Source organism: Chiloscyllium plagiosum, chromosome 30 (genome assembly GCF_004010195.1).
Source record: "Chiloscyllium plagiosum isolate BGI_BamShark_2017 chromosome 30, ASM401019v2, whole genome shotgun sequence".
Classification (NCBI taxonomy): Eukaryota; Metazoa; Chordata; class Chondrichthyes; order Orectolobiformes; family Hemiscylliidae; genus Chiloscyllium; species Chiloscyllium plagiosum.
This window is the reverse complement of record NC_057739.1, coordinates 36,839,553-36,853,772: the sequence shown is the minus strand read 5'-3', so window position 1 is coordinate 36,853,772 and position 14,220 is coordinate 36,839,553. Positions and strand designations below refer to the sequence as shown.

Below are 14,220 nucleotides of genomic sequence, written 5' to 3'. Positions count from 1 at the left end.
AAATTTTTGCTATAAATTCTGTGTTAGGATTGAGCCCTTCGCTATCACCTGATGAAGGAGTGACGCTCCGAAAGCTAGTGTGCTTCCAATTAAACCTGTTGGACTATAACCTGGTATTGTGTGATTTTTAACTTTGTACACCCTAGTCCAACACCGGCATCTCCAAATCGTAAGAAATGTAAGCTTTGTTAAAATGATGGCACACAGTCCCTTTAAAAGGTCTCCATGACCAATGCACCTGTTGAGAGTGGATTCATAACCTGCCCTCATCCCATGTCGATTAAAACTGGAAATAGGTGAATTTAAGGAGAACTGGATTCTTCTTTGAAATTTTAAACATGTTTAAATAATTTATTTTGTTTTCTCTCTTTCCTTTCTGTCTTTCTATCTCTAACAATATAACTCAAATATACCTTTTTCAGATCACACAATCTCCCCCACCCTAACCTCAAACCTGTTATTTAACCCAGTGTTTTAGATTTCAGAATTAGCCAAATTGTTTAGGTCTTTCAAAACATCTGTATTGAGCCAAATAGCCTCAATTTCTTCCTCTCAGTTCCCAAGTGTTTTCACACAGGTATAAGTATTGTAAGGCAATTGGGTCCCCATGGAATTTGTTTGCTGACTGGAACTGGAATTTATAGCACTTGGGTTACTATTGCACATTCTAAGCTGCCTTATTTTTGGATTTCTTACTGGTGCAATAGTGTTGCTTGTCCTGGCTTAATATAGAAACATAGAAGCATGCCATTCGGCCCTTCAAGCCTTCTCTACCATTCGGTATGATTATCACTGATCTTTCAACTCACTACCCTGTTCCTACTTCCTTCCTCTGCCTTTTCATTCTTTTAGCCCTAACTACTATTTGAAACAATGTAATATTTTTGCCCTCGACTACTTTCTGTGGCAGAGAATTCCACAGCCTCAGCACTCTCTTGGTGAAGAAATTTCTCCTCATTTTACTCCTAAATGGCCGACCCTACATCCTTAGACTGTAACCCCTGATTCTAGACTCCCCAGTCATCAGGAACATCCTTCCTGCATTTACATTGCTTGGTCCTGTTAGAATGTTTTAGGTTTCTGTAATGACTCTGATGTTCTAACTAATCTGGTCTCTCTTCATATGTCAGTCCTGCCACCCCGGGAATCAGTTTGCCACTCCTTCCAAGTCTAGAACATCCTTTCTCAGATAAGGAGACCAAAATGACACAAAATACTCCAGGTGTGATGTCACCAAGGTGTTGTACAATTGCTGGAAGACATTCCTGCTCCTGTTCTCAAATTCTCTCACTTTGAAGGGAAACATACCATTTGCCACCTTCGCTGTCTGCTGCACCTGCTTCTTACTTTCAGTGACTGAATACAAGGATACCCAGGCCTTGTTGCACTTTTCTTATCAGTCACCAGTCAGATAATAATCCACCTCCCTGTTTTGCTCTCAAAGTGGATAATCTCTCTTTTATCTATGTTATACTTCATCTGCCACACATTTTCCCAATAAATTTGTCCAGTTTATCTGTATACACTCTGCGTCCTCCTCACAGCTCACCCTCCCTCCAGGCTTTGTGTTGCCTGCAAACTTGGAGATGTCACATTTAGTTCCCTCATCTAAATTATTAATGCATGTTGTGAATAACTGGGATCCGAGCAGTGATCCCTGTGTACCGCATCAATGATGCAAATCCATTTGTTTCTACCCTTGGTTTACGTCAGCCAACAAGTTCTCTAGCCATCTTAGTACACTACCATGAAACCCACGTGCATTACCTTTACATGCTAATCTCTTATTTGGAATTTATTAAAAACCTTATGGATATCCAACTACATCATATCCACTAGTTCCTTCTTTATCAATTCTACGAGTTATATTCTTGAAAAATTCTGACAGATTTGTCAAACAAGACATTACCTTTCGAAAATCCATGATGGATACTGTCCAATCCTATACTCTTTTCCAAATGATCTGCTGTTAAATGTTTGTTTGCTACCAATGTCATGCTAAACAGTCTTTAATTCCCTGTTTTTCTCTACTTTTTTTAAATAGTGAGGTTGCGTTAGCTGCACTCCAATCCATAGGAACTTTTCCAGAGTCAATAGAATGTAGAAAGATAACCATCAATGCATCCATTATTTGTAGGGCCAATTCCTTAAGTACTCTGGAATGTAAATTATTGGGCCCTGGGATTTATTGGCCTTTAATTCCATCAATTTCCCCAAAACCATTTCTCTGCTAATACTGATTTCATAACGTTCCTCCTCTCAGTAGATCCCATGTTTCTCAACATTTCATGGATATTATTTGTGTACTTTTTGTGAAGATAGAACCAATCTGCTTGTTCCCTCACTATAACATTTTTGTTTCTGATTGTAAGGATCCAACATTGATCTTATCTAATCTTTTATTCTTCACATTTCTAGAAGCTTTTACAATCAGTTTGTACATTCCCTGCAAGTTTCATATTCTACTTTATGCCTATTAATCAATCTTTTTGACCTCTTTTGGTGGGAATTGTTTAGATTTCAACCTTCAGGTCTGTTTTGTTTTGGTCATTTTGTATGTTGCCTCCTTGGATCTAATACTATGCCTAATTTCCCATATTAGCTACAGTCAGGCTATCTTACCTATTTTATTTTTGTCAGACAGAAATGAACAATTGTGGCAGTTCATCCACTTGCCCTTTAAATGTTTATCATTGCCTATCCATGGTCATCCCTTGAAGTAACATTCTCCAGTGTATCATCACCAGCTCACACCCCATCCATCATAGTTTGCTTTATTGAGATTCAGGACCCTAGTCTCAGAATTAGCCCCATCACCCTCCATCTTAAGGAAGAATTCCATCATATTATGGACACTCTTCTCAGGAGGCCTCGCACAGGTAAATTGCCAATTTCTTTCTCATGACACAATATCCAGTTCTCTAGCTGCTTCCCCAATGTAATGATCTAAAAAACCATGCCATGCACACTCCAGGAATTCCTCCTGCACGGTGTTTTTGCTGATTTGATTTGCCCAATCTGTACATAGGACAAATAATAATTACTCGTAATTATAACTATCTATATTGCTTGTGTTTCTAGTTCCCTGTTTAATGGCTTCCCAACATTGTCACTACAGTTTGAGGGTTAATATACAATCCCCACTACTATTTTCTGGCCCTTGGTGTTTCTAAACTCATCAAATATAGAATCTACTTCACCAGAGCTAATATCATTCCTCACTGTTGCATCGATGTTCTCTTTAAACAACAATGCTACTCAACCTCTTTTTTTTGTCTGTCCTTCCTAAAAACTGGATACCCTCAAGCTAGAATTCCTGGAATGTGTGAATGACATTCAGTTCCTTCTCTGAACCCTGCAGCCACATGTCAACTGATCCCAATTATATCATTCCAGTTTATGTCTATTTGCATATTGCCAATGCACCGTGTGTTGAGACGCACAACCTTGAGGCTGGTCTTTTAACATTCTTAGTCACAGAATCCTGACAGTGTGGGAACAGGTCATTCAGCCCATCCAATCCATACTGACTCATCTGGGAGGAAACCAGAGAACCTGGAGGAAACCATGCAGACATGGGTGAATGTGCAAATTCCACATGGATAATCGTCCAAGGGTGGAATGAATCTTGGATCTCTGGTGCTGTGAGGCAGCAGTGCCATCCTCTGAGCCACTGTGCCATCCCTTAGTCTTGCTCACATTATTTTGCTTTGTGGCCCCTTTTGATTCTTGCCTTTGAATTCTTTGCTTATCACTTTTCTTATTTCCCATTGTCTTTTTATTATTGCTTCTATTTTGCTCTTTTTTGTGGCCATAAAAGCTTCTCTTTCCTTCTCTATTTTCATAAAACAAACGAGCAGGACTTACACAGTTAATGTTGTTGAATAGAGAGACCTATGGGTACATAGTCTTTGAAAGTTGTGTCACAGGTAGACAGGGTGTCTAAGAAGGTGTTGAGCATGCTTGCCTTCATTGCTCAGACGGCTGAGTCTAGAAATTGGGACATTTTGCTGCGGTTGTAAAGGATGTTGGTGAGGCCAGCTTTGGAGTATTATGTACAGTTCTGGCCCCACTGCTATGGATGGATATTGTTAAGTTAGAGAATGTTCAGTAAAGATTTACAAGGATGTTGCTGGGACTGCAGGGTTTCAGTTACAAGGAGAGGCTGGATAAGCTGAGACTTTTTTCACTGGAGTATAGTAGGCATTTGAGGGGCTTATGGAGGTTTATAAAATCATGAGGTAAGGTGAATAGCAAAGGTCGTTTTCTTAAAGTGGGTGATTTCAAAGCTGGGGAGTATATTTTTAAGATGAGAGGAGAAAATTTAAAGGGGAGTTGAGGGGCAACATTTTCACGCAAAGGTTCATATGTGGAATAATTGCCAAATGAAGTGGTAGCTGCAGTTACAGTTACAACATTTAAAAGACATTTGGACAGGTACATCAGTAGGAAAGCTTGAGAGGGATGTGGGCCAAATGCAAGCAAGTGGGACTTGTTGAGTTTGGAAAACTTGATCTGCATGGATTAGTTGGACCAAAGGGTCTGTTTCCGTGTTGTATGCCTCTGTGATTGAATCCCCTATTACAATAGCCTTCCTATGCTTATTCCTCCTTTCTTGTGCAGCATAGCCAACTGTGGTGCAACAAGTTTTGTTGTTACTTTCGCTCCTAACTGTATCCACTAATTGTGAGGAAAGCTAATGGCATGCTTTCCTTCATAGTGAGAGGATTTGAGTTTCGGAGTAAGGATGTCTTGTTGCAGTTACCCAGGGCTACATCTTGAGTATTGTGTACAGTTTTGGTCTCCTAGTCTGAAGGAGGACATTCTTGCTATTGAGGGAGTCCAGCGAAGACTCACCAGACTGATTGCCGGGATGGCAGGACTGACATATGAAGAAAAGTTGGCTTGAATTCACTGAAATTTAGAAGAATGAGGGTGGATCTCATAGGAACACACAAATTCCTGATGGGACTGGACAGGCTAGATGTGGAGAGAATGTTCCTAATGTTGGACAAGTCCAGAACAAGACGTCACAATCCGAGAATAAGGGGTAAGCCATTCAGGACTGAGATGAGGAAGAATTTCTTCACTCAGAATTGTGAACTTGTAGAATTCTCTCCCACAAGAAGCTGTTGGAGCCACTTCATTAGCCATATTAAAGAGGGAGCTAGATGTGGCCCTTGAGGCTAAAGGGATCGAGGGGAATGGGGAAAGGATGAAAATGGGATACTGCGATTGCATGATCAGCCATGATCCTATTGAATGGTGATGCAGGCTCGAAAGGCTGAATTGCCCATTCCTGCACCTATTTTCTATCTTTCTGTATTTCAGAGGAATATATCTGTTTGCAGAGGAATATCCACAGGGGATTTCTGCAGTGTCTGTCTAGTCCTCTTGCTCTGCCTGCTGGTCATCCATTCCCTCCTGCCTGTGGAGTCTTAACCTGCACATTGATCACCTTTATATGCTGTTCACGGTCCTCTGAGCCTCAGATGCTGCAGTGTCCCCAGACACTGCTTTGGCTTTGAAACTTGGACTTCCAGGAACTATAGATTTCCTGCACATGTTCTGATCCCTGCCACTGGAATTGTGCCCGTCTTCTCTCTTTTAAAACTGCACCTTAAATTAAAATAATATGAATTACTCTAGTGTCCTCATCCTCTGGGCTGCTGCACTATTGCCCTTATGAACTATAAACCCAAAATGAAGACCTTACGAATTATAAATGATCAAAATTGGACAAAATTGGACAAATTAACCCGACCTTATTCATCCACTAATCTGCTTTCAGCTCTACGTATAAGTTCTGTGAGACTGACATTAGAATCTATTTTAATTAACTCATTCTGTGAAGCTCCTTAAAACCACTCAAGTGTAAATGTCTACATCTTTGCTTTCCAAGAGGTTTTACCCATTAAATAGAATCCTTGATCAAGAAGATGGGATTGAGAGCTTAATAGGACTTTAAAAATTATGACCTTTTAATTTACTTCTGAGCTTGTGTCTTTTAAGTTGCTTTACAGGATAGAGAGCTCCAAGGTATAATAAAAATGAAAAAAAGGTTGTTCTGGTGAAAATGTATCTCTATGTGTTGGATAACAGAATTTATCAGGTTAAGGTTCATTATTGTGTTTATCATTCCTACTTTGTCTGACATGTTAAACCTTTTTTAATCTTGCCTCACTCAAAAATATGCAATCACAATTGAATCTTTGGAGGCATCAACCTTGCAATATCACATTCAAGTAATTATCCTTGACAATTGAGTCTCAAAAACGAATGTCAGCAGTGTACTCAGCCATGAACTTTGCTCATTTTCTAACTAATGCTTACTTGTGTTGTCTTCAGTTGGGGACTATTAGATGATGATCGGGAGCAGGAACCTTAGCTGATCTTATTTCTACTTAGCCCTCAGATCCTGCTGTCTGTTCTAGTAACCTACAGTACCTACCCAACTGAAATCAACTAGTCCCCATTGAACTGAGTTAACATTTAGAGTGATGAGTTTTGAAGAAGACAACTATAGAACTGTAAACTGGGCAATTCATTCAACAGTTGGCACCGTAACTCTAGTTTCTAATGTTTTGAATCAAGATCCCATACATCAGAGGTTAACATTTTTAGATTATTAGTTTTAAAGAATCCTATGACACAGTTCTTTGCTATTCCTGTGGTACCCCATTTTGAGTTCCACTAGTTAATTTGTGATAAATAGCATTTAAATGAAGAACGCATTCTGTTAGGTTTGCCTGTCATATTGCTGTACTTTAAATGCAAATTTTGCTTCTCTGTGTTCCAGATTGTGTGTTACATTTATTTTACGCGGATCATAGCAATTCTGATCAAAATCATTGTGCCTTTCCAGTGGAAATGGCTGTATCAGGTGAGTACATTCACCATTTATTTATCTTGCTGTAGTCTATTATAGTGAAAAAGTAAAGATAAATCAGTCATGGGGTTCAAATTTAATTACAATGAAGAAAATTAATTAGTTTAGTAACGCTGTCCAGTATTTCCATTAAGTCAAGACAGAAGGGAAGGGTGGAAAAAGTGGTAATATCATATTGCATTTTACTGACCTTTTGGAAGATGATTACAGCATGTTTGGCCAATCTTTACCCATCTAGAAAGAACCTAAAAAGCAGATATGGTAACATGCAATTCTTTATTCAGTGATCTCAAACCTTCTTGGATTTGCTTGTCTATCCATTCCATTTATTGAGTGCTCTGTGTGATACACACATTGCTGATGCCTGTGTTAGATTGGATTTTTACTCGTTTGAATCCTATTTTCTCATTTTTTATTGAGATTTACATCTTCCATAAATAAAACAAAGAATTGTGGGTATTGGCAATATTAAAAAACATAAAATCAAAATTTGCTACAAAAACTCAACAGATCTGGCAGCAGTTGTGGAGGGAAAACAGAATTAAGTCCCATGGTCCTACTTCTGAAGTAACTTCAGTTAACTGTTTTCTCCCACAGGCCCTGCTGACTCTCCAAGAATTTCTGTTTTGTTTGTTTTACTTTTTCCATACTATGTAGTTATATGATTCGTTTTTCTTCCTAACTCAGACCCTAACTTGGAGATCTTTACACTGTCTACAGGTTTTCCCCTGTGTTTTGTTGACTAAATTGGATAGGGTATTCAGGGTGTCTGACTAGAGAATATCAATTTTGAGTTATTTTTTAATCAACCTGTCCAGAGTTGTTACTACACATTTTCTGGAGCAGGTGGGATGCAAAACTGAGCCTTCTGGCTCAGAGGCAAGAATAATATCACTGTACCACAAGAGGTCCCTACTGTCAGTTTTGATTGTGTTATGGTTATATCATTCAACCTTCTATTGGCTCAGTTGATTAGTTGCTGGGCACGTTGAGTCCATAAAGATTCTGAGATATTTTTCACTGTCTTCATTGGCTATTATGATATTATTTCATGAAGTACACTTCTTACCCAGTTTGTCACCCTGGCTGATGACTTTACAGTTGCCTGTTCTAAAATTAATTTGCCAATTTGTATAACTTGTCAACTCATTCTGTAATTTCTGGGCTGTATTTCCTGGTGGTCCAAAACAATGGTTCTGAAGGGGTTCAAGTCCCACCTGCTCCAGAGGTGTTTAATAATAATTCTGAACGTGTTGATCGGGCAATGTTGAAGATGGTATAAAAACTGTTACATGACATTGTTTGGAGTAAATATTCAGTAACACGCCATTGCAACTGGAATACATTTCTATTATAGGAACATATTTTGCATATGAAACTAATTTTATGTGTTTGTGCAATTCGATTAGCTTAGAAATCAGCCCTTAAGTAATGACTTTCTGTATCACCAATTTTGCAGGATCTACCCATTTTTCTGAAAGCAGTGTCTTTCTGAATTTACTTAAATTTATTTCTGTGATTCGTTTAATTATAAAATTAGCTTTCCCATATTATTGATATTACTGACAGGGACAAAGCCACATATTCTGTTTTATGAGTTTGTTAGAAACTATAGTGCACCTTCAGAGGGGAAAAATCCCTTTTCTTTCATGGCACTGTCATATTTCCTGAGGTTGGAGATTACTGGATAATGGAAGTGCAAGTCATTATTGTCATGTTCATTCTTTGAATCTCTATTGTGTATCTCTGATATGGCATTGTGCCATTCTTCTAGCTGTCCAATTTCCCGTTAATGAAATAACTTCCTTTGTTTGACTCTTCTTTTAGAAGAATGAGGTGTTTTCTGCAATTGTCTTGCCAAATCTCATAATTTGGGACTGGTGTTTTCCACCCTTTTTAGATTAAGAGGTTAGGCAAACTAGTTCCAGGCCTCTGCTGAGATAATTGTGATAGAGGCAGCTCAAAGAAACCCAAGAGCATCACAAAATGTATGATTGAACTTCAGTAAAAGCCCTGACCAAAAGATGATTCTTAATCTTGTAGCGTAGAGGGAACAACATTGGAGGAGAAGAAAGATGTCTGCATCTGGCATCAGTTTGTGATGAGGTCTTCTTTGGGTAAATACGCTTCCATCAACTCTTCTAATAATAGTCCACAGGGCTTGCAAGTGTTATGTCTCTTTATTGACTCAAGAGACATGGACATTGCTGGTTGGCCAGTTTTTATTGCCTGTTCCGATTTGTCCCCGAGTATGCGGTGATGAACTGCCTTCTTGAACCGTAATCCAAGTCCTGTAGATAGACCCACAGTGCTCTTAAGGAGGGAATTCAAGATTTGACACACACACTGAAGGAGCAGCAATATATTTCCAACTCCAGGATAGTGATAGGCTTGGAGGGGATCTTGCAGGTGGTGGTGTTTCAATGTATCTGCTGTCCTTAGATGGTAGCGGTCATGGGTTTTGAAAGTTCTGTCTGTGGACCTTGGCGAATATCTGCAGTGCATTTGGTAGATAGTGCATACTTCTGTTGTTGTGCATTGGTGCTTGTGGATGTAGTTGCTTGTGGATGTAGTGCCAATCAAGTGGCTGCTTTGACCTGGATGTGTCAAGCTTCTTGTGCTGTTGCAGCTGCACTGATCTAGGCAAGCACGTGTATTCCATCACACTCCTGACTTGTGTCGTATAGGTGGTTAACAGGCTTTGGATGTAAGTTACTCATTTCTGAATTTCCTAACATCTGACATGATCTTGTAGCCACTCTATTAATATGTTTGAGTCCAGTTGAGTTTCTCGTCAGTGGTAACTCCCAGGATGTTGGTCGGGGATTCACTGATGGTAATACCTTCAATGTAAGGGGCTAGTAGTTAAATTGTCTCATGTTGGAGATGGTCATTGCGTGGCATTTGTGTGGCATGAATGTTACTTGCCATTTGTCAGCCCAAGCCTGGATATCGTCCAGATCTTGTTGTATTTGAACATGGACAATTTCAGTACCTAAGGAGTCATGAATGGTGATGAACATTGTGCAATCATTGGCGAACATCACCACTTCTGACGTTATGGTGTCATTGATGAAGCAGCTGAAAATGCTGAGGAGCTCCTGCAGACATGTCCTGAAACTGAGATAACTGACCTTCAACAATACAACTGTATACATATGAAGTAATAACCACAAATAAATCTATAAGATATAGGAGGAAATTAGGCCATTTGGCCCATCAAGACTGCCCCATCACTCTTTGACAAGAGACACATACTTATATAACAAGAAGACCACTTTTGGAATATAGTGTGCAATTCTGATCTTCCTATCGGAAGGATGTTGTGAAACTTGAAAGGGTTCAGAAAAGATTCACAAGGATGGTGCAAGAGTTGGAGGATTTGAGCTACAGGGAGAGGCTGAATAGCCTGGGGTTCTTTTTCCTGGATCGTCGGAGGATGAGGGGTGACTTTATGGAGGTTTATACAATCATGAGGGGCATGGATAGGGTAAGTAGACATGGTCATTTCCCTGGGAGTGAGGTAGTCCAGCATTGGAGGCCATAGGTTTAGGGTGAGAGGGGAAAGATTTAAAAGGGTCCTAAGGGGCAATGTTTTCACGCAGAGGATGGTGCGTGTTTGGAATGAGCTGCCAGAGGAAGTGGTGGAGGCTGGTACAATTACAACATTTAAAACGCATCTGGTTAGGCACATGAATAGGAATGGTTTAGAAAGGTATGGGCCATGTGCTGGCCAATGGAGCTAGATTAGGTTGAGATATCTGGTCAGTGTGGATGGGTTGGTCTGAAGGGTCTGTTTCTCTCCTGTACATCTCTGTGACTCTACAGTAAAATAACAACTTATATTAGCTTAAGGCTAGTTAACTATATTAACACTAAGTAATATTGTTTTCTTCCAAGAGATTGTCACTAATTCTTTGGAATTCCCTTCTTTAAAACACAGGGGGTGGACAGTTTTTAAAGTATTTTTTAAGGTAGATAGATTCTTGAATACCAAGGGGTTGAAAGATAATTGGGGATTATACGGAATGAGGAATACAGCTGAGATTAAAATTAGATCGACCACAACCTTATTGAATGATGGAGCAAGCTTGAAAGCCAAGTGGCCTTTTCCCTTCCTTGTTCATATGATCATATCTATGCTATACATTTGTAGATTTAACTAATAACCAGAGCATACTAGCTCATCCCAGAGACCATCAGTAAGTGAGTTCTTCCAAAGCGCGCTCTTTACTCCTCAAGGTCAACTGCTTTTTCTGGCAGATTTAAGGCAAACACTAATCGAGTTGGTCAGTGCCACTTACTTTATATTGCATGTTCTTTATTATCAAGGGACTTAAGTTTTTGGAAAAAGAAAGCATTTTTGGCAAATGAATTTCATTCAGTATTAATTCTCCCTTTTGTGTTTTGAAACCCTTTGAAAAAAATTGTTGAACTAAAAATCCATAGCATTGTTTTCTGATCAGGATTCTATAAATTTTAGTTCCTAGATGAACTTGCCACGCTTGTGTTCTTCTGTTTGACGGGATATAAGTTTCGACCAGCTTCAGACAATCCCTACCTTCAACTACCTCAGAATGAGGAAGATGTAGAGATGGATGAAGTGTAAGTACTTTCAGCTCAAAGTTTATTTTGGACTAAAACGTGTTCATGAGCTTTCAGAAATCTATAACAACATTTTTATGATTTGACACAATGATCCCAATTTGATTGTGATCAACCAATGATTTATTATTAGGTGCTAATTTCCACTTCTAGAGTTACAACTTGAAACTGGTGGTTATTGTTTGTCAGTTGGGTGTGGTGCAGGTATCATTGGTAACACGAACATGCAACACAGTTCACCTGTGTGAATTCTGTGTCACACAAAATGAAATGGAATTTTACAAATTAATGCCAAATTCCTTTTTCTCTTTGAGGAGTGCTAAAGAAGGGTGAACTCCCAGCAGAAAATAACCACTTCAGGCAAAGCAAGATAGCCAATATAAAAATATGCTGTTAAAGAGGTCACTTTGCAGAGGGAGGGAGTAGGCAAGCTGCACAGTGAAAATCAAAAAATCAATGTTTTCTAAAATCTTTGAGAGTCTGCTAAAACTGTGGAAAAAGTTTCATGTTTTAAAAGCAAACCTGGAAGAAGACACAGGTGTATAGCTGCACATCAGTATTGTGTGTATCACTCTCAATTAAACACACAATCACTATAAAACTTGAAACCTCAGTAAAAATCACACAGTAAAGAAGATTGTTAACCTTGAAGCTGTGGAGGTGAACAACAGCTGGGAAGAGGAAAGAAAGTAAGAGACATTGCAGATCTTGTAAAGAGAAATGTTGGAAACCATCTAATTTTTTTTTAAATATCACGGGATGCACTTGTTTGATTTTTTTTTCATTTTGGCAAGAATGAATTTCACTTAGTATAAATTTTCTGAGGAAACTGACAGGTTGAGTGTGAGGTCCCCAATTCATGTCATTTATAGATATTATAAGATTACCAAATGGAGCAGGTTTGATGCACTATCTAACATTGTATTCAATATCTAACAGTCTTGGTGCGAATGACTTGCCTTGCTATTCATATTGCTTAAACCATTCAATTTTTATGCATACTTTCAGTGTTTTCACTTTATTTTAGCTTAAGTTTCTTTGTTCATAGTTCATCTCTTTACACTCAAACTCATTTATATTATTTTTTCTCAATGCATGTACATAACTTCTTAAAGTGCATTGTTTACGGTTGTGTATTATATGTTAATTGTATTCTAACAAGTGCATTGTAAAATCTTAAACTAAGCCCTATTGATTTATTTCTACATTGTTCTGCTTGTCTGTCCAATTTTCATTTTAATTGCTGTTAGCATTTTGGAGGGTTGAAGCTACTGTTGGCCCTGATGCTTTTTGGCTGCTTCTAAAGGATTCCTGCTCTGCGCATTGTAAACTTAGCTTACTTATTTCACCAAAATGTATTCATCGGTTCTCAATTTAATTTGTCCTTTTTTTTCAACTTCACAACTGATTTAAAATAGTTTGCTCTTGTCATTCTAGCATTATGTTGCTGATTTGACAGGCTTTGGATTGACTTCTACACCTCAGTCATATAATATAAAATAGAAATAACCAACCTTACATTTCTCCATCCAGCAGCTGTTTCTTATCTGTTGCTATACCTTTGTCAAATCTATTGCATTTCTTTAGCCATGACCTATCCTTGATTCTCATGATTTTGCTTTTATCAGAAATCTCGATGGGGCTTTTCTATGTCTAAATATGCTGCATGCTTATAATCTGAAATAAGGTAATGAAATTGAAGAAACAAGACTTTGCCTTCTTAGTTGATGTTTCATATGGAGCTGTTTCTGTAGTGATACTCTTCCAGTCAATGCCATTACAAGCATTTTGTTAGTCTATCTATATTTTTTTGGGTTTTGTTTCTGATTATACACAACCCTCCTCTTTTTAACGTGATTTCATCCCAATCCTGTGAAGCTTCAGTATTTGTAAGTTGTTTCTTGAAATTATTCACAACTCTGAATCCCTGTTGATTTTAAATGGAAAAGGAAGGAGTATTGTTTACCCTAAAATATTTTTTAAATGGGACTAGGGCAGATATAGTTTGTTGAATAAGATGTCAGTCCGCACAGTTTAAGGAAACATAACCTTTGCCTGAGTGCTTGAGGGTTCTGGATGTTCAAGTGTCTTACACCTATAATGAATCCAGCTGATGTTATTACCAGACAAATCAAATCACGTACAGGAATCTGGCTTGATAGATTGTGCTTTGATTTGTTTTGAATGGAGTGGTTTCTTATGAACCATAACTATGCAGTGCTGCATATTTTTCTTTACCAATAAAACAAAGTTATCAACAAAATAAATTAATACGTCGGTAGTGGGCAAGTTGTTGGAGGGAATCCTGAGGGACAAGATGTACATGTATTTGGAAAGGCAAGGACTGATTCGGGATAGTCAACATGTCTTTGTGCATGGGAAATCATGTCTCACAAACTTGATTGAGTTTTTTGAAGAAGTAACAAAGAAGATTGATGAGGGCAGAGCGTTAGATGTGATCTATATGGACTTCAGTAAGGTGTTCGACAAGTTTCCCCATGGGAGACTGGTTAGCAAGGTTATGTCTCACGGAATACAGGGAGAACTAGCCATTTGGATACAGAACTGGCTCAAAGGTAGAAGACAGAGGGTGGTGGTGGAGGGTTGTTTTTCAGACTGGAGGCCTGTGACCAGTAGAGTGCCACAAGGATCGGTGCTGGGCTCTTTACTTTTTGTCATTTACATAAATGATTTGGATGCAAGCATAAGAGGTACAGTTAGTAAGT

The 14,220-nt window shown here is 38.6% G+C and overlaps 1 protein-coding gene across 3 annotated transcripts in view; it reads left to right on the top strand.

Annotated features, from left to right (window-relative positions):
• LOC122564924 (protein GPR107-like) overlaps positions 1-14,220 on the top strand; it is a 75,421-nt gene that overhangs the window by 58,776 nt on the left and 2,425 nt on the right. For 2 of the 3 annotated variants that reach the window (XM_043720406.1, XM_043720404.1), the window contains exons 16-17: positions 6,800-6,883; positions 11,373-11,494. In XM_043720406.1, the coding sequence (XP_043576341.1) occupies positions 6,800-6,883; positions 11,373-11,494 (206 nt within the window). Of the gene's footprint in view, positions 1-6,799; positions 6,884-11,372; positions 11,495-14,220 lie in introns of those variants that run through there. The other variant, XM_043720407.1, reaches the window with a different exon arrangement.